At 39.2% G+C, this 21,415-nt stretch overlaps 1 protein-coding gene across 2 annotated transcripts; it reads right to left on the reverse strand.

Moving 5' to 3' along the window:
• Positions 1-9,231: 9,231 nt before the first annotated feature.
• pitx1 (paired-like homeodomain 1) lies at positions 9,232-20,209 on the reverse strand. 2 transcript variants are annotated; one of them, XM_061055429.1, is made up of 5 exons: positions 20,054-20,209; positions 18,982-19,036; positions 14,645-14,794; positions 13,333-13,535; positions 9,232-10,526 (listed from the first exon to the last, which is right to left on the reverse strand). In XM_061055429.1, exons 2-5 carry the CDS (start codon positions 19,025-19,027, stop codon positions 9,978-9,980), a joined length of 948 nt encoding a protein of 315 aa, XP_060911412.1. In that variant the 5' UTR covers positions 19,028-19,036; positions 20,054-20,209; the 3' UTR covers positions 9,232-9,977. The 2 variants fall into 2 exon arrangements, with proteins under 2 accessions (XP_060911412.1, XP_060911413.1); XM_061055430.1 differs by lacking the exon at positions 14,645-14,794.
• Positions 20,210-21,415: the final 1,206 nt, after the last annotated feature.

Raw genomic sequence — 21,415 nt, forward strand, 5'->3', positions numbered from 1 at the left:
CCGGCCTGTACACACACGCACAAGCACACACACGTGCACATGACCAGTGGGAGACAGGAATACAGGGGAAGGAATGAGGAAGAAAGAAGAGGCAGAGATTAGAAGGAAAGGCGAACAGAGAGGTGGGGGATCCTTTTGTGCAGACCTTGAAATGGAAAAATAAAAGTTCTGCCCAGAATAATTGTCTCGTGACTGACAGAGAGCGACAGAAGTGAAAAGAGAAAGGCAAAGTGGAAGTTTCATGAAGAAACCTTGAGCAGTCTAAAGACACTCTGGAGTTTTTCCAAGTAGCTGCATGATAGCAGCACAAATTTCCATCTAGTATGTAAAACACAATTTCACTCCCTGACTGTGGGGATGGGTTGATGTGCAGACCAGTAGTTGCAATCTGATACTGCCAAATAAAGATAACAAGGTCTTAGAAAGTCAATCTTGACTTAAGTCTGCTTTTAGAGTCTCCAGGGGGAGTGCTCAGGCCAGCGTTTAGCATGTGGGCTCGTCTGTTGTGGGATTTACTGCAGACACACCGCTGATAGTAATCACACTGTGCGGTCGATGCCAGAAAGCAGCCAGGAGCTTAACATTAGCAGAGACATTTGTATGACATTAGTTATTTGATCAAATGCACCCCATAACTGCTGGACGATGGCTGACTCTTCTCATCTGTGTGAACAGAAACACATTGTTGTCTGTTTTGCAGATAAATGGCAGTTTCATGCTGTCTTCTTCCATTTAAAAGACAAGTTGTCAGTGGAGTCTTTTTAAGGGAAAAACCCCCCCACATTTTCTCTGGGATATGAGGATCACTGCATTGGTTGTCAAGCTGATTCCACAGTGAAGTAAAATATCAGAAACAGAGAGGCTCTCTGTAGCAAATATCTGTTACATCAACCCCTCCTGAGCCAAAAGAAAGATTTTTTTAGCTTTCTGATGATGCATTGTTTTTAAGCTAGTCCAGTAGTATTTTAAAATGATAAAAATAACAGAAGGTGAATGATCAGCTCGTATAAAGCAGGTTATCAAAAACATTTCAAATCCCCAAATTGTGATGGTAACTGTAAAAACAAATTTGGGTGAATTTCTTTCAAAACTCTCTTGAAGTGTCAAACTGAGTCGATTTAAATTTTTTATTTTTTTTTACTGTACTTAAACACAACAATGCTTTCAGATAAATGCTAATGTAAACTGGCTTATTGGCACTTAGCAACGAATACCCTCTTCCAATGGGAATGGTGCTACTTTTTTAAGTACCTGGTCAGAAACCAAACCCTTAGACATGAGGGATAATGATGCTACAATAAAAAAGTAATGATATCCTCTTAGGTAATTTAAAAGATGTTGCAATTGGAAAATTAGGGAATCACTCAATTCAGTATAGGGGCTCAACCTTGAGGGTTGAGATAGATATCAACCTTTATGTGCATTTAACAGTAGGTACTTTTCTGCCAAGCCCCTTCTGCTCAAGTGATTTCCTACATCTCCCAGAATTCCAGAGGTCATCTGCCACCAAATGAAGTAACAGTACAGTTCAGGGTTTTGTTTTTAATCCCTGACAGTAACTGTGCCCATAATCTGCTTCCTTCAAAATAAATAGAGCATGTTTATCCAGATCCTTCTTACAGTAGACCTTTTCTTTACTCCGCCACCCAAGCACAGGCACACAGAGACACAAACTTGGCTGTGAAGTCACTTCTGTTCGACGCAGCACAGCCACTAATCCCAAAATGACTGTCATGTGTCAGCTTTGTCAGAATTACTAGGGTATTGAAACACAGTCTTGGCAGTAAATAGATCATTTTCTCAGGATACATATAATTATGATAATTGATGCTGTTGATACACTGGCTTGAAACAGCATGCAGTAATAAGCCGCATGCTCTTTCAGCTATGTGATCCACTATATGGTAATAAATCTTGTGCTCCATAAATCAAAAATGTATCTCTTTGCGGCACCCAATAAATGCTAGCTTGATATAGAAGGTGATTTTACAAACATCCAGTTGCCTTCGGGCTGATTGAATTTAAAATATACTGTTAGGAGATCATAATTAACATTATGTGCATTTTAAATTTGGCATTACATAGCTTATGTGATGTTAGTCAGTGAATTAAAAATGTAATGAAACATTGAGGGAGAAAAGACGTAAAATAAGCCACCAATGGCTGTTTGAAACAGTAAGCTGATTTAGAATGAGTTATGGTGTGTCGTTCAAGGATTTTGTTTTGAAACAATGGAAGAATGGTATATCAAGTATAAGATACAATAAAAGTGATCATACTTTTATATTATTCATTTATGGAGTTGACAATAAATTCCATGGCAAGACCAAAAACTACAACATGTTTGTCCATCTTTCTTATTTTTTTAGTGGGCACTGTCTTTCAGCAAATGTTACTCAAACTAGAATGAACAGTTTATTGGTTGGAAGATATTTTAAGCTGGGAATTCTTTCACATGTGGATTTCTATCAGGACAAAAAAATTCACACTACTTTTTACCCTATTCTTTGTAAATATTGCCTAATTCATGCATGTTATAAGGACATTGATTTGTTACGTGTTTTCCTGTAAGACAAGAGTTTTCAATCAGTTACCTCTCTTCTTTTGTTGCATTTCTTCTGTTAGTATCCTTGACACTGACAGTGATTTTTAATACTAATTCCCTTTTTTTGTTGCTTGTTTCTTTCATCGATTCTTCCTCCTCAGTTCCTAGGATAGCTGAAAGTGCAGGGATGTTTGAGTGTTGAGTTATCTACCTGCCTAACCAAGCACACAAATGAAAAAAAAAATCATCTCACTGAACACTTAACTCCAGCGGAAAAGTTTACAGCCTGGTACAAAAAAAAGTATTTGCATCTGAATAGCTCATGTCTTTATCAGCGCACACATTTATTTTATTACTCATCCGTTTTGATTTAAGGAAGGTTAAACGGCAGATTCCACAGCATGTGTGTGCACAGCTTTCAGTCTCCGTCTGACGGCACACACCCATCCTGCTGGATCCATTTCTGAAGCATCTGAACTCGCTGGTTCACAAGATGACAGGAGAACTACAAGATCAAGCAGGAATAAAGAGAACACGCAAACAGCAGGTTAATTTGCCTTTCCCAGGTTGATAAGTAGTGTATTTGGTGCCTGTTTTGACACAGTGTTGATAAAGCAGTGGGATATATCATCGGGATTCTGTACATTTTGTTTTGAAATTGACTAGATGCTCTATGTGTTTCCTCCAACCCCTGACACACCCACACATCCAGTTCCCTCCAAATAAATAATTGAAGTGGACTTTACCACTTGTAGGGGAGCTTACTATAAATAACACATATAGACAGACAATGTGACTACATTTATATTCACATTTTATAAAGTAATGTTTGCAAATTCTCAAGAAGTTTCAGTGCTCAAGTTATATATTTAACAAACATCTTCAAAAACAAACACTCATTGGAAAAAAATGTATGCCCCCCCCCCCCCCCCTTTTCAGTGAAAATGGTACAATCAGGAAGTATAAAAACCAATGAGAAGCTTTTCAGAACCATTTGCCTGATGACTAGAAAAAGATTAGCAACAAAGGTAAGATGCGTGTGTTGGTTTTTGTTAGCGAACTGTAAACTGTAAAACTATCTGGTGTTGCTACTGGTCCACCTGAAGGTTTGTTTGATACTTTGTGTAGCACTGACTTGCACGGCTTAAAGAGTAAACTGTGTATCTCAAAGACACAAACACATCTTATGGAGGGAAATCTCTGTATCCCTTTGTCTGCAGTTAAACAAACACAAGTTTGTTCTTTTCAATCCACAACCTGGAAAAATGTTACAAGCAGCTGTTGCTAACATACTTAATGACTTTTCTAAAAACCAGAAAGCCATAAAACCCAGCAAAGGACAATGGACCAGGGAGAGAGTTAGCATGCATTGCTAGTAATTTTACCAGGGGTTTTTATTTTCCCTTTTAAAACCAAATTACCTCGCCTCAGCATTTTCAATAGTGCTTACCATGTGATCATGTTATGATGTTGTTGAAATACGCTGTAAATAACAAAGTTATGAAAAATGATCTTCACCATGAGGGCCTGTTTCAAACAAAAGGTTGGAACTGTTTTGCCCTCAGATCACTTCCCTTACACCCTTCTGTCTCTCCTGGAGTCTTTAGCCTGAGTGCATAATAAGTTATGAAGAAGGCCAAAATGCTGTAATGTTAGCATGTATGTTCAATAAGTTGTTCAAATTGAGATGAGCCAGCTTTGTCCTGAAGATCTTAGCGTGTGCTACATTTTAATGTTTGGGTATTACATTTTTTTAATTATTTGAATATGGTAAAACACAACAAACAAAATATTATAAAGGTATATCACTTCAAAGTCTAGAAATCATCCCAACACTGTTTTCGAAACCGCATACTATACTACTAGTACATACTGATTTGGCCAAAATGCCGTATGCAGTAAGGTGAACAACTGCGAGATCCGCAGTATGCCAAAAATATCAGGATTGTACAGTATGCATTGGACCAGTCTACCTTGCGTACTGTTTCCCACAATGCAAAGTGCCAGGTCAGATATCAAAATGCCGGAGCGCAGCTGTTTGAACTCGTCGGTGGCGGTGACTGAATATCTTGCCACATTATAGGCATGAACCAATAACAAATATGACATGTTCATATATTTATAAGTCTTACCACCTCGGATTTTCCTGCTTTTTAGACTGTACAGTGCATGTGCCACAGCTGGACAAGCAGCTGCAATTACAGGGTCCTTGGCTTACTCTATTACTACATATTATTCACAGCTGAGTAAAACCAGTTTAACCATGCCAAGCGTACTGCAAAATAACCGACGACTGGCAGTCATACTACATACTACTATTGAACTCAGTATGCAGTATATACTGCAGTATATACTGCATACTGATTTAGATAGTAGTATGTAGTACGCGGTTTCAAAAACAGCCATAGTTTATCTAACCGTTGAGTCCACTGAAATACTTACTTTGTAAATCGAATTATTGCTGAATAAAAGAAAAACGGTGTTGTCAGATGTGGTTTTGACTTATGTCAGATAAAATATTGTAGCGTAAGGCTTCAATTCTCGAAATAAAATAACAATTCTGTGTTCACAGGGGAGATTTAAAAACTGCAATGAGAGTCTGAGTTTTGAGATTTCCGAAGTACACAGCAAACATGGATGGTGTCGCCAAGAGGGATGAAGACATGAAGCCCAACCCTGGTGGGTTGGAAAAGGAATGTAACACTTCTGCAGAATTTGTAGCATTTCTCCTAAAGTACCATCTATTCAAAAACATTAAATGTAAAGACTATAACTAGGTGCCTTAACCATTGTAAACAGTGTGAATATATTTGAAAATAACACTTAGACTATAAAATGCAGCTGTGCTATACAGTCTTGTATCGATTATTTTGTTCACCTGATTTATAACAAGGAGCATGTGCTTGAAACACAGAAACTTCTTACTGTACATTCGGGAGTCTTGCATCTCTTAGTAGTGACAGTTTCCATACATTTATAACCATGACAGTCTTGCTGAATCACAATGGGACTAAATGTGAGACAAAAAGGCCAAACAGTCTACTTCATGGTGTGAAAACTCAAAGACGAGACATTATAACCACAAGTGTGATTGAAACTAGAAGTGGCCCAACATGCAGCATCTTGAGTTACAGTTTGTGCCGTTTTCATGGCAGCATTAATCCAAGAGTAACCAAATGTAAAAGCAGCACATCAGGATTCAGCTTGTCGGTTCACTTTTTTTTCATGTTTCTCTTCTCTGCAGGTTGAGATTGGATAAAACTAAAGGTATTCTTAAAAGAGCTGATTTTTTACCTCCAGGACTGCGGACCATTATGTTCTTCAAAGATTGTTTTTATCAAAGCACGCTGTACTCTTTGGACTGAATTAATTCAAACAAAGTTTGGCATCAAAATCAACCTGCCAAGACTTCGAACACACATGAGATAGATCTTTGAATTAGTCATCTATCAGTTCAACTCTGTTCTGATTATTCAAGGTCTGCACTCTATTATATTAAAAGCTTAAAGATGTTCATTACCAGTCTTTCACATGTTTCAGGTATTTAATATTTTAATTTCTTAAGTTAGTGAAAATAAAAAAAAACTAATGGCTTCCTGGAAGACTAAAAGCAAATTTGTAATGCTTAGCACCTGTAGTGAAGAAACTGTTACACCTGATTTCTGTATGTTGATTCTAGTTTTTGGAGTGTAACAGCTGCCTTACACATCAAGATAAAATCAGAGAGACTGATACCGCCCTCATAGACCTGTTTGGGTACAGTGTCAGTACTGTAACATTACATAGTCTCTAGGTAGAGCTTCTGAACCACAGGTTTGGATCCAAAAATATGGACTGTGTTTATAAGGAGGCAGCAGTTGCAGGGCAGGTTTAAGGGTCACCTGGTGGTGCAACAGCAGAAGACGACTAACAGATACTTAGCAGCATTGTATTCATGACTGAGGGAGGCCTCGCTTTGCAGTGCTTGTTTTCTTGATTAGGGTACACCAGAGGGGTGTAGTTATAGAGTCAGAAGTCATAGAAGTGTAGTGGTATAAAATACAAGATTGGGGGATGTGTGCTGCCTCCTTTCTGTTACAATTTAGAACATCTGTTATAGTGTTTGACTCTGGTTTCTTACTTTTGTTTTTCTACGCCCATCCACTTAAAGCCCCCTAAAGTCTGATCCTCAGACATGGCCACGTTAAACTCCTATGGGTTACCTTTTTTAATCTTCATTTATTTATCAAAAACAACGTATTATCTTTGCCATGTAGGAGAACAGGGGATGCTAAAGTAATGGACGTTTTGAGACTTTATTTGCTAAAAAGGGACAAGACAAATGATAGGTACATAAAATAATAATGCAGTGTCTGATATTTAGAGATTTAAGCAAATTATGTAACTGCTGGTGTAAATGGTGAAATAAATTCACTTGTGCAATTTTGGCCTTTTGGGGCCTGGCGCATCCCCTGCTTTGTCTGTAATCCAGATTGGATTTACTAAACTGATGTTTGGAGGAGCTGATGACAAGTTAAATTAAGCTACTGCTTGGTTATTTTCATTTATGGTTACTTGGTAGATCAGTCTTCAAAAATGTTTGTTTATTTATTCAATCAGGCTGTCAATCAATCTCAGACAATATTGCATTTCACACACACACACACACACACACACACACACACACACACACACACACACACACACACACACACACACACACACACAATAAAGGATTCAATTAAGTAATTATCTTCAGAGAATTGTTTTGTTGTTCAACACACTCACCACCAGCACAACACGCGTTGTACAATAGCCTATTATCTCATTTCGATTCCTTCTTCGTATCGCTAATAATTCAGGGGAAGGGGAAATTTGCCAAGCGGGGCAACACGAGTTCAAATATTCACCTGCAAAGCCACGTCTTGAACTTTGCCCTCCTGGTACAGGCGCGTTCATGTTGCCGCGCGCTCTTTAACCGGAAACAGGAATTATGGGTATCATTTACGACGCGCTTTGTTATTGTTACCAATCACTACAAGCCTTCAGTGCGCTTTGGCCTCTCGTCAAACATTTCCAAACCAAAGCGAAGAGTTACAGTTACAGCCAGTGCGCAAGACCGCCCTGAGTAAACGTGTTGCCCCTCCGTGAACGCGGACGCGCCCACGGAAAGAATTTGAGGCCGCGCACGCTGCTGACACTGTTGTGACTTGTTATGAATGGGGGAACGAAACGACAAGGAGGACAGAAAATCTGTGACCAAGATAGAGAAGAAAATTAGTAAATGTTTTTGGACAAGAGGAAAATATGCAGGCCCATGAAATTTTGAACTGCCATAAAATATCCACAACTTGTATGTTTGTGGCTACAGAGACTCAACTCATGGGCCACAAACTCACGACGTCTTAAGGATTATTATGGACACTTCATGAGGGGGAAAAATAGTAAATCACCTCTGTCCCCCAAAAAAGAGCCACAACTTCAGTGTCGGAAAATCAATCATGGGCTATAATTACAAATGGCTCCAAAAAGGAAGTCATTTTTCAGTATCAGACACACTACAGATAAAATACTGAGGGCCTGCAACAGGAAAGTCGAACTCACAAAATGCGTACAGTTCATGAACATTATAGAGCCACTCTAGATTAATAATAATTTGTCCTATCAATGATCATCAAGTAAAACTGCACTTCACATATTTGTAGGCTACAATTTAGAGTTAGGCTACATGTGGTAATATTAAAGATCTATTTCAGGTGATGAATTCACCCAAAAAGAACCTGAATGCACTAAACATTGAATATTCAGAGCGTATTCAGTCAATGAGTATTTCTCCATCACACACGAGTGGCTCTTGAATGTCATAAACACATTCAGGCTACAGTATACTAAAATCCTTAATGGATGCAAGCAATTTTTAAAGTACGCCCTCATTATTTCAAATGGTTCAAAGTGTGATTCTAATACCCAGCTACCCTCAGAAAGAGCATATCAGTCAAAACACACACTCTTTCTCGCTGCATTGATGCTGCCCGCTAATATCTGTGTTACGGTGAGTAATATAGATATGGGGATTTCTGCAGGTGTCAGAGAACAAGATATGGTATTGATTTAATGAATGATGTTTGCACTGTGACAAAGGTGCGAGAGATTGTCCCCGAAGGAGGTGTTAGAGGCAATTTACTGTAAGGCGTTCTCTTTTTGTGACACTGAAGTCTGTTTTATCCTATTTGAGCTAATAATATAAAGGAAGCTTTACAAAATAAAACAGTTTGAATTAATCACTTTAGGCTTAGACACAGCTATGAAAATAAACATTATACTCATAAACCTATATTTGGATATAATTAAATTAAAACTTTAGAGGCGCATGTGGGATTATTATCTGCACCGTGATTTAAAAAAATGTATTGAATGACACTGAATAAACTATCTTAATACAAAGGAAGGCTGAAGACCCTGATCCTATGGAAAAAAAATGGAGAGGATTAGACATTGCATTGCAAGGTGCGTATTAACTCGCATTTCAGAAACATTCCCTTTAATCTTCGTTTTCCTGAAATTATCCATTTCATCGAATGAAAAAATTAGTCTGTGGGTTATAAGCTTGGTTATATATTTTGCTCCTCTTTATAAAGAACATGACCACTGTATCTCAGCCCGTTAATCAGAGACGTCTCTAAAACATATAGTACCGTAGGTAAACCTCTCTTTTCCTGGAGTTTATTCAAACAAACATGTTACCATAAACACATGAGGACTTTGATTCACCTTTTTGTGTACATCTTAGTCGGATAAAGTCTTACATTATTGTACAAAACACGTTGCACTCAAATTAAACATGCGGAGTTTTCTATGTCAAACAAGAAACATTTCAAGATAAAGTCACTGAATCAGAGGGAGGCGAAGGGGCCGCTGGCCCCCCTGCATAGACTGATAACAGTAAGCACACAAAAGCAGCCTTTAAAATATGTACAATATGGGGTAGACTTTTTTTTTTTTTTTACTCTGAGTGTTGATTTATGATATGGTCGACATTTTAATTTGAGTAAATTCTTGATTTAGTCGAGAAATAAAGGCCCCGCCCCTTCCGGTTTTCAATACAAGCAAGCACATAAAGAAAAAAACAAACATCCCATCATCTGTTTTGATGACAAGCCTGTATATTTTTACATTTATATATTTACAATGCAGCAATGTAACACGTCTTCATCATTTTAAAAAATCCCCCCAAAAATGGACATTTCAATTGATGTGCAAGTTCATTGGTAAACACATAAAACCCGCATTATCCACATTTTTCTTTCCTTTTTATTTGAAAGGTGTTTGCAACTTATCCATTTTAGTTGTCTTTGATTTTTTTTCCCCCAAATCCGCAGGTCGCCTATAAGCTCTGACATGTGTCTGTTTATCACTTATACTTATTTATATTTGTAAGAATACAGCTGGCCCGTCAGCTGTTGTACTGACACGCGTTCAGACTCGAGCCCGGGCTCTGCAGGCCGCTGTATCCAAAAGTTGGGTGCTGTTTGGATTTCAGTCTGAGGGTGGCCAGGCTGGAGTTGCAAGTGTCCCGGTAAACGCTGTACGGAGAGCCGGGAGGCCCATACGGACAAGCGGACGATGACATAGCAGAGTTGATCCCGGAAGTGCTGATTCCGTTCAGGTTGCTAATGTTGTTGAGGCCCGGTGTGGGCATGCCCGGCACGGCGGAGTGGCCCATTCCGGATGCCATAGTCATGGAGGAAATGGAGTTGGGCGTGGAGAACATGGACTGCGAGGTGAGCGGACTCATTGAGTTGAAAAAGGTGAAATTCTTGGTGGAGAGCGGCGCCGGGGTGAGGCCTTTGTTGGTCCAGTTGTTGTATGTGTAGGCAGGGTACATGTCTTCGTACGGCTGCATGAGGCCGCTGAACTGCGGCAGGTAACTGTTCTTGCACAGGTCCATCTGCTGGTTCCGCTCGCGCTTCCTCCACTTCGCCCTCCGGTTTTTGAACCACACCTGCACGAGACATACACAGTTAGTGTTGACAAAAACGTAAAATGACCAATTATCAGATTTAAATCACCAAGTTTTAAAAGTATGTAAATATTTCCTAAATGTATAGCCAGGTTTTCTATAGCCATACTGAAATAGGGCTGGAGTAATATTTCTGAGCACTTTAAGGCCAGCACGTTTCCTTCAAGGTGTGCTAATGCATTAAGATGCAGAACACACACAACATTGTCCGACCTATCAAAAAATAGACAAAGATCTACACGATGCCTAATTTTTTTTAAATGCTATTCAGAGTAGTGTAAATGCATGAAGGTCAGACATTTAAAAGCGCACTGAAAAGTAACCCCTAATAGCCTACAACATCTGTTGAACGGTCTCAGATGCCTAAGTTTGTTTACACCAGTCTATAAACACGGCAACAATAGGCCTATCGTACGTTTAGAAAAAATCCGTACACATCTGTTTATTTAAACTCAGACGGTGTCTTTCAAAAACATGGAAAATAACACTTTTTTCGTGAGTGAAATGTATCCTCTATTTGACATATCCGAAGTCGTGATTCCAGGATTGTATCTGAGAGTTGTTAGGCCTTCGGATAAACCTCGGATGCAGGTTTTTTTTTTTTTAAGTTGACCAGTAACTTTTTAAAAATTGAACACATTTGCGGAAGATGAAAATATAACCTTGTAGCTTATCAGTAACATTAAATTAAGTTGTGTTTGCGTAGTAAAAATTAGTATTTTGTCTGAGAAATTTGGACATTTCCACAGGCTCTAACCTAATAAAAAATGAATCCCAAATAAAGGCTAAATGTTTTTTTTTTTTCCTGAACTTTACAACATAGCTTAGACTTAAATAAAATAATTAAAAACAATGCAAAATAGTGGAATAGCCTTTTCGTTTTTTTTTCTTAATGTCCATCAAAATTAAAATGTTTTTCTGTGTTGCATTCACGTAAAATTAACGCCGACATGTTTTTTTTTTTTTTTTTTTTAAATAGCATAGACCTATAGGCCTATCTCTGTGTCTGGGGTGAAAATATGAATCAGAAAGACGCAGCTTACATTTCTTGACTTCTTAGTAAATCTTAACAGAACCTCCGTCAGTCTGCAATCTGAGTCATTTTTATTTCAAAGCAGAAACAGTTTACAACTGGCGAGCTTGCAGCGGCTGCTTAGCGGAGCAGGGGGTTGTGGATAAATTGTCCACAAAAACGTAAACTATGTGAGAGAGAGAGAGCTGAAACTCACAAGCTGCATTTCACACAGAGCACCGCCTCTCCTCTCAGAATATATTTATGTCGGTATAAACATCACGTGAACACGCAAAAACGGCGTTCCATCAAATTAAGGTATGGCTGCATTGAAAAAGTCTCTCCACATATCTCAGTACAACTGGATATTTGTCATGCATGATAAAACACAAGTGGCATTTAAAGCTCAAGTCCAAACACTTAAAAATGTCAAAACATGTTATGAAATAGGTTCACATAAATATTACATAGCCTACATAAAAAAATGCTCAAGATTTCCCTGTGTCATGAAGCGCTCTTAAAATGTTTTTTTTTGTGTGTTATTATGCAACAACGGTGGATTTTACAAATACCAGGCGCCAGGACTGTCAATGAAAATCAACTGCAATGTTTTGTGTGTTTAACGCAAAATCAACTAGCATGAATACCTGCAAGTAAACAGTGTGTGGGATGTGTCCATACATTGTGTAGTCACTTGATGGCTAAGTGTGTCAGCAATATCGGAGCCTTATTAACAGAAGTCTATTAAAACTGCATCCTTAAATATTGTCCCTGAATAAATAGCATACTGTTGTTCCTATTGCATTGATTCAGCCACATTTAGCTGCATGTTTAGTCTCCGCCGCGTGGACAATTATGAACCCAAACTGGTGATGAAGTCATCAAAAGACAAATCCCTCATTGGCTCGATTAGCAGCACGGATACACCCGCAACGACGATGTATTTCTTTCCAACAATCCAAATAGTAACAAAGTTTTCACAGTATATACGGTGATTATAACTGCAGCTTTACCAGAATTAGAAAACGCGAGATGTTGAGAATTATGCTCGTGTTTAATCATGGAAAAGTCACACTTTTCACGGAAAACCGTCTGTCAGCCTGGGATGACTGAAACTTAAAATCAGTTAACGCCACTGTTTTGTCTCTTTACAACGGGTCTCTATTAGTTTGCTTTGTAGTATACCACACACAAAGCTTCCAGCTAAAGCGTAAACCTCTTTTCTTTTTTTTTTACATACAATTCTACAATGCTGCATTTTGTATTTTTATTTATGTAAAAGCAGGATGATGTCGTTTGTAAAGACGTGGCAAAAGTAATACTCAAACACTAAATAAAAATGAGATAATTATAATATAAATGGAAGTGTTTCTGTTTTGACATCCTCCGTGAGAATAGACATTTCTTTACAGTATTTTGAAATATCGTGGTCTAAACAAATATGTAGGTAATTTTGCATAAAAATCAGTGAACGAGAAGTCACAACATGCATTCAGCGCACTCATCATACACCGTATGGCTCTGATATTAAGCTATTAGTTGCACATTTGAGAATTAAATTCATTAAATTTATTTACTGTCAGAATGTTTTATTTTCCCTTTATTATTTGGGTCATTATTATATTATTTATTTGCCTGACGTGTGTAAATATATTTATTATTTCCTTTTATTAAGAACATTTTATAAGAATCCTTCCTGTCACACAAGCCTGCTTTAATTTACTGTCTTTATGCACGCATGACGCACACTTTCCGCACGGCCTGCTGGTCTCTTACCCGCACTCTGGCCTCGGTCAGGTTGGTCCACACGGCGATTTCCTCCCTGGTGCTCATGTCCGGGTAGCGGTTCCTCTGAAAAGTTGCTTCCAGCTCCTGTAGCTGCTGGCTGGTGAAATGAGTCCGCTGCCGCCGCTGCTTCTTCTTCTTGGGATCATCTGCGTTCCCGTCATCGCTCCTTTGTTCAGCGCTCCTCTCCTTCTCTGTGGACCAGAAATCAGAATGAAAATATGTTATTCTACAGCTATAATGTACTCTTAATAGCACGCAAATGAGGGAACATTCCTGAGGAAGATAGTATTGACACCTTTATTAAGTGCACAACAAACTTCTGGTTAAACTAAGTTAAAAGGCCTTTAAATAAACCAGATGTATAAATAACTTGTATTAAAGAATCCATAACAAATAAGCACCAGGGGAGAAGTGAAACATTAAGCCAAATATTTACAAACATGTCTGGAACTTTACATGGATCTTTTCAAACACACTCAGATCTGCCTTCTTATGCGCTGACAGATAAATGTGACTTTCTTTACGACTAAGTCTGCCCACTCTTATCTCTTTCTACTATCGTGTATTCTTCTTGTCCTAACAAGATCTCATCGTTAAACTGAAGGGTCAACACGTGCAAAGGTTAATCACGAAAGGGAATAGTTTCTTGACATTTTGCCAGAATAAAAGGGAACCTTCGAACAGAGACTTATTTTTCAAATCCCAGCCCCGTGAGTAACGTAAACAAAGAAGACTTACTCTGTTTCGTGTGAAACAAGTCGGGGAAGAATGTAAAAAAAAATCAATATAAAAAGGACATGTTGGAGAAATATAAAATGTGACCAATTTAAAGAACACAAATTATTAACAAGAATGATAAACACCGACCTCAGTTGCTGCACAGGCCTAATATTTAGTTGAATGCATTTACGGACAGCAAGCCTCTGTAATGCATTTCTTTCCCTGATAGACCTCGGGATCCTGCCAAGTGTTTGGTTCAGCGTAATAAACAGAAAATGGGGTGTAACTACACCAAATGGGATTACTTTCTACTTTTAAGTCTGAATTGAGTTTCAAAACATTTGTCCACGCGCATTTTGCACAAAACCACACGCAAACAAACAAACGGCCATTGGATTGAGAAAAGTCGAAACCTTTGACTTTGAAATGAACAGAAAATGTTTCTCATTTTCCGTGTGCGTCAAACTGATAGAAGCCTCACTGAAAGCCCGTCGTAAACGAGCTTGTGGAGACGTGAGACTATACTGTTATTGCACTCAGAAGAAGGGATCGAGCCCTTAAAAGCTCTCTGATTGTATACCTGCCAATTCTGTTTCTGAAGACTCGCTGCTTGAGTTCTCTACAGTTTCACGGTTGCTCTTGGAGGTTCTCGGTAAATGAAATGCGGGGGCAGCGTCGCGGGGCGGCGGTGCTCTCACGGCCTCTGCGATTCTGTCCAAATTCATCCCACCTTGAAGAGAAGGATGCGTAGAGTGAGGAAACGGGGTGAATCCTTCGGTGCACAACACTTCCCCCCTTGAACAGCTAAAAAAAAAAAAATCCAAGCGCTACCAGATACACACACACCACGACATAAGTCGATGAGCCACGCAGGGAGAATTCCCACTACAGTTTGTTCTTCCACGAATGAAAATAACTCTGAAATGATAAAGCATATCCCCTTTCCCCTCCTCAGTGACAGCAGTGTGCTCCTCTTCTGTCCGTTGAAGGGGAAAGCTTCTGTCAGATGTGACCAAGGGGAAGCTCCGGCTCACACAAGAGACACGCCCATCTAACCTCCCCAAAATGAGCGAGTCCCACCCACTAAGTCTGCCCACTGCAAGAAAAAAAACCTACCAGACAAGATAGTCTGACGTCAACTCCAACAAGTGAAAAAAGGCGTGCTATTCATTATTAGATCTCTGGTTTTGTCGCATGCAAATCGGTTTATATCTTACAGTTTAGACGAAGTGAAAGCAAAATGATCCATCCGAGCAAATGCCCTGTTCCTTCCAAGGAAATTAACTCTACACTAGTTTGCTTTGTAGTTGGCAGACTTACAAGACTGGCATTCGACTAGACCTCTTAACGGAGCATTTCTTTTTACAGCGTTCTTTCGCTTTTTTCAAGAGCATGGGAGCGCGCAGTGCAGCGTTTTGCTGTCCGGGAGAGAAAGGAGCCTTTTATTCGTGCAGGCATGTTTGTAATGTGTTCATTGAAATGCAGCTGGGTGCACAAACACACAGAGCGCGCGCACAAACACAGCTCCACACAATGTGTATCTCGGATATGTACTGAGCTGAATAAACATTTGCCATCTATCGCGGGTCTGCCCAGTTACTGTTTCCTTTCTGTGAAAAGTGCCCGATGATGTGGAGATTACTGTGTATGAATGGCCCGCACTGTAAACTGTTGCTCTATATCAGGTCATTGTTTCACCACAAATAAACATTCAGTAATAAAAAATAAAAATAAAATCAGGCAGATCAGAGCTCCCATTACGCAACACACGGTGTACCAGTGTGTTCTCTGAAGCAGATAATATGCTTCTGAAGAATCCTCGGGAAATATGAGTGAATACAAATGTAAAGTTTAAGTATGTTATGAAGTTTTCCAGTCTGAATATAATATGTTTTTCCTGACACCCATGCACAGTATTGGCACTGACTCACAGCGCAGAGAAGTGAACTGTTACTCTTAATTGACTGCAGCGTGTGTCTGTGTGGAGAGCTGCAGAGCGTCATCCAGATGTTGACTTGCTCTCATTGTGTGCTGATTTGAAGTTAAACATCAGCAGCAGCATCTACAAAATATGTCAGATATTCTTCAACAATTATTTCACTGTGCCACAAAACACAGAGGTCAACATTCTCTTTTTCTTGAGTGTTTCTGTCAGGATGTCAGACGAGGACTCTGTTAATCCTAACTGTTTAAGTACACTTGATGCATCTTGGGAACCAGTGGTGTTTTTATTAAGGGTAAAATAACAATAGCCTTAGATTTTTTTGCAAAACGTATTTGACTCTATTTGGATTATTCCATGTATTCGTCTAAAGCTATAAAATGGGCTTCCGTTCGGTCTAAGGTCTGTTTGCAGCGTACATTACGCACGTTTAGATCTCACACTAGAGTCGTTTGTTGTAGACGTAACCTATAGCATTTAATTAAACAAATTCATTTGATGAGGAAAATCAGATCTGAGTGCAAAACATGAAGGAATGGATGCTGTTTCGTCACAGACATGGACAACAGTTTTCAATCAAAGAAATGTGGACCTTTAGGTCACATAACTTTCCACTGCAACTTGAACGCAGCTGACCTGCCGACTCGCAGTGGTTGGGCCTTCCTGCCTGTAGCCTTCATGTGTCAGGTTGAACGCTCTCCGGCTCAGACCTCATCGTCCGAGACCCGGACTGTCACCGGCGCCAGTCTCGAACGTTTTGGTTCCTTTGTATGTCTATGACTTCTGACATAAGATCCCCGTCCGACCGGAAAACTCCCCTGAAGGCCTTTTCAACAGACAATTGTGCAAATTCTCGACAACCACTTAGACTTTTTTTTAACTATATTTGTACAGAGTTTTTTCTGCAGTGTTTTGCAAAGCGTGGGGAACATAGGTCTGTAATATAAACACAAAATAAATTTAATTTTTATTCAGGATTACTTTACCGCTATCATGTCTGTTATAGACCTGTAACAAGTTGGTCATTTATTAATAGTCTTCTAAGTTCCCCTGGAGAGGACATAACTCCATAACTTTCTTTCTTTCGAGTGCGTATAAAGGGACCTTCTCACAAATTCACTAGGACAAATTCACTTCCAGCATCTATAGGGGACTAAACGATGATGTGCAGATATGACCTCAAGGACCTGCGTGACCATAGTGTCAGCAGGTGGTATTTACTTTGCAGTTTGTGAAACTCTCAATCGGTCACTATATAACTTTTAGGTTACTGCACTTTGCACGTATAGCCTATACAGCTCTTGCTCATTTACGGCAGTTCAAGACAAGTGACGTTTAAGCCCCAAAATGCAAATGTTAAAAAAAAAACCTTTTCCAAATATAATATAAATGTCAGAGCAGCACAGCATATAGGGGGCCTCTTGTAGGAGGCGGACTATTTGAAAAGGATTTCTATCACATCATGGACACTGTCCTGTGGTCCTCCATCTGATATTCCGGGCTGATAGATGGCGGTAATCTAAATACTCAGCCTCCTCAGCCCGCATCCCGGCCCGCGCCCCGCTCCTCCTCCGCTCTGGAGGGCACTTGCGTGTGATGGATGACTGAGAAAGCCTTTCCATCCGGCAGGACAGGTTAAAGGCCAGTGGCAATGCAAACACTCATATTTTTCCGCTAAGAAGGGAAAATAAACTTGGTGAACGCCGTTAATCACACACTGAAATACAGTCCTGATGCGTTTTTTCCCCCTCTCTTCTAGAACAAAGTCAAGCCACGACCACCAGAAACAAAGCGTACAGAAAATGAAGGGTGGCAAAGCAGCAGTGGAGATGTAAGAGGACACTGTGGGTAACTGGAGACGAACACATCTGATTGTTTCTATGGTGACGGTGTCCCAGCTCGGGCCAGGACCTGTTTGACCTACAGCCTGACAACCAACAAACAACATGACAGAGAGGGGTACAGGCCAGGTGAATATAAAACTAGCCATAGCCATTAAAAATGAGGATTCCCTATGATAGACTCTCATTAAGCCTAATCCAAATGTAGTTTACTGCCCAAAGTGCTCAGTGGCCAGTTTGCTAATGTGGATTTATGCATAAAGAAAAATCCGTTTGAAAAAATCCTTAAAAAAAACGATATTTATGAAACACTGGAAGTTTTTTCTTCTTCTGATAGGCTGCTTGAAAACACAAATGTCTGATTTCAGAGTAGTCTATATACCCCAACACAATCATATAGTCTGAATTTCATTCAACCTATGTGTATTTATATCCTGCATTTTTAGGTTTGAAGTTAATTAATGCTTTGTTTGTTTAGAATGCATTTAAACTTTATTTCAACCACTTTCTACCTAACTTGCATTTATTTACATGTCCAAAACCATATTTTCAAAGTATTAACGTCCGCGTTTTTACTTTCCTCCTTCAGCCTGTGATTAAATCCAGGTTTGTATAAAACCTTCTACTTTATGATAAAACAAAACACTTTGCATGTAAAGATCGTGACAACAACTTCCCTCTCTGAGTCGAGCTTTTGTTGCCTGGTTTGATGGTTTAACATTTTCGTTTTGAAAATGCACTACGACACATCCAGAGATAATTTTCAAAAACTGGACACATAAAAAGATTCCTGTGTAAAAGTAACGCGTAAAAGTGTTGTAACTGCTTTTGTCAACTCTGATTTCATTTGGTTCCGCCTGGCTTGTATTTGCATCTCATGTTTTTATATTCCCACGTGTCGGCAGCCCCAAGAGTCACGCGCATCATTCACCAGCAGACATAATTTGACTTTTGAAAACATATACACGTGGACACGCAGTTCAGACTTGGAGATGGAGTGTTCTTCAGAACACCGCATGCTTTTGCTTAACGTGATCATTTCTAGCTTTGTTCAATACACGACGTAAAACTTGGCCAATAGTTTCCCCTATAATAAAAGCCAAAGTATCACACTGAGCAGAGAATAAGACTCACCCGGGTCTCCACAAGAAATCCCATTTTTCGACAGATTCAGTTCCATTCCAGTTACCTGGAAAACAGAGGAAGAAAAAGTCTCATTTAAAATAAGCAAAAACAAACTGTTTTTTAAAAATGATATCAATCGTTTTAGAGCTGATTTAAAAAAAAAAAGATCTAAGTTGTTTGAATCCAACAACCATCCTGTTGCACATGTACCACAAAAACTTCTTATTTATAATGTTTGAATAATTTTCGCATTATTTTCTAATTCTCACTTTTATTTTAAGAGGATCACAAAAATATAGAATATGATGTTAGGAAATTCCAATAGAGCCAAAAAAATAACACACAGCCCATCCAGCGAACACGATTGCCTTCACATATTTTAACCTAACTGTTATTCTCTTCATTTAAAACTGTTATTGTAATTTAAAACTTTTATTCTATTGAAATGTAAAACTGTTATTCTATTTTAATATAAAAATTGTATTCTCTTCAAATATATAGCGCCATCAAACATGCGCTTGGCAGAGTTTACCTTTACCGTGACAGTTGGTACACACACACACACACACACACACACACACACACACACACACACACACACACACACACACACACACACTCTTATCTACAGGAATCCCTTTGCTGCTGTCTGTCCTCAGTAAATCTTCTCTCTGCTCCCTCTGTGTTCTCACGCTTCATGCTGCAGTCGCGTGCAATTTAGATTCATTCATAGTTTCATGACAGCGTCAGTGAGAGATGAATGCACAACTACACTTACTTTTCAGTACTTTATATTGCAATAAGATGGTGAATGCTACAAACGGCTGTGCTTAAAACTACATCCACTCTCTGGCCTCTCTACGGTCACTGCAGCCTCTCTGACCCCAGCTACCTTAAAACATGAACTGCTTCTTGGAGTTCGCACTTATCGACATTTTTTTCCACCATCATACTTAACGCGGAATCATGTGTGCAACATCTAAAGCGTGAGAGCGACAACGCTAGCTGCAAACCACCTTTCAGTGTCCCTGAGCTGAAAGCTAAAATCCAGCGAGCAGACAGAAAGCTGTTTGTGACTCACCAGTTGCTTCCCAGCGGAGGAAGACGATAGAAAAAAAAAAGAATAAAGCCTCAGAGTTTCTCCATGCAGGTGTATAGTAAATCCACTTTGCGCGTCGGCTGCGCGTAAACGCTGCGTCCGCGGTAATCAGCGCTTTGGTTGCGTCTCTGCGGCGGTGTCTTGGTTTTCTTCCTCCACGCTCTGCAGCACGCCTTGTGGTGACGTCACCACCACCGACACTCCACTGCTGCCGCCGCCATCCATTACCCACCTCCCCAGTTGTCATCTCCTCTGAGGCTTCAGTATTCTCTTCATCATTGTGCTGTTTAAAAAATATCTTCATCATTTTTAATCCACAACTCTCTGTAAAATTACTCCATATTTCCTCTGTCTCAATCTTTGGATTTTATTTTTTTTAATCCTATTCCATTCCCTTATAGCAGCAAGAAGCAGACAGAGAAGAGTCAAATTCATACTTTGATATCTTGGAAAGAAATGAATTAGGACATTTTTAGTTCAGTTTAATAGTTTAAAACGTGTCTTATGCAAACGAAGCCTACTCATATTAGCTTCTCTGAGGAAACAAAAACAATATTTTGTCAAAAGCAGGGGCATATGAGAGCCCATAAGCCCGTATAAAACTTTCCCAAAAATCACCTTTCCGAAACTCCACATGTCCTTTTAGAAAACTGTAGTGCGGCTGTGGAAGAAGTATAACTCTTCTGACGCCTCGCTTATGAATGAAAAGGATTCATCTGACATTTTATTACAATTTTCAGATTTTACACAGTTATTCACACAGTGTAAATGTACATAATAGCCTAACACCAGATTTAATTGCGTTTTTATTGTTGCTTTGCTTGTCCCCGTAAATATCATAATACTCTACAGTTTTCAGAAGTGACCTTTATGTCTTTATAGAGCGTAAATCTCATCAGATAATCTTCACAGATAGTTTGGGTGAATGCGCTGATCATGTTTGTCTTTTTGATAATTAATCGATTTCGAATACAATAATCCGTATAACACTACACACCAATAGCTGCTGTAAATATGTTTTTTTTTTTAGCCTAATTGTTTAAATTCTTATGAATGACGTAAATTTAAAAAAAGGTTTCCGATGTTTTAGATTCATTGCGATATTTTACTGTGCTTATTTATGTGTTCTGTGGCTAAAATTATTACGGTTAGTGCGTCTTGCAGAGAACTAAATAAATGAATAATAGTACACCTAAAAAAAAATAGAAATATTTTTCAGTCTACATCGTTTTAAAGATGCCGGGCTCGGGATATTGTGGTCTGTGTGTCTTTGAGCTGTAGCTCAGCGGCGGGGAGGGAAACAAAGACACAAAATAGGTTACAACCAAACCAACGGAGTTCAAA

The sequence above is a fragment of the Labrus mixtus genome, chromosome 14, assembly GCF_963584025.1.
Source record: "Labrus mixtus chromosome 14, fLabMix1.1, whole genome shotgun sequence".
NCBI lineage: Eukaryota > Metazoa > Chordata > Actinopteri > Labriformes > Labridae > Labrus > Labrus mixtus.

Coding starts and splice junctions, on each gene's coding strand:
- pitx1 (XM_061055429.1), bottom strand. CDS start 19,027: ATGGAACTGAATCTGTCGAAAAATGGGATTTCTTGTGGAGACCCGG. Junction 14,795..18,981: donor GATTTCTTGTGGAGACCCGG/GTGAGTCTTATT, acceptor CTTCTCTTCAAG/GTGGGATGAATTTGGACAGA. Junction 13,536..14,644: donor TTCAGAAACAGAATTGGCAG/GTATACAATCAG, acceptor TCTGGTCCACAG/AGAAGGAGAGGAGCGCTGAA.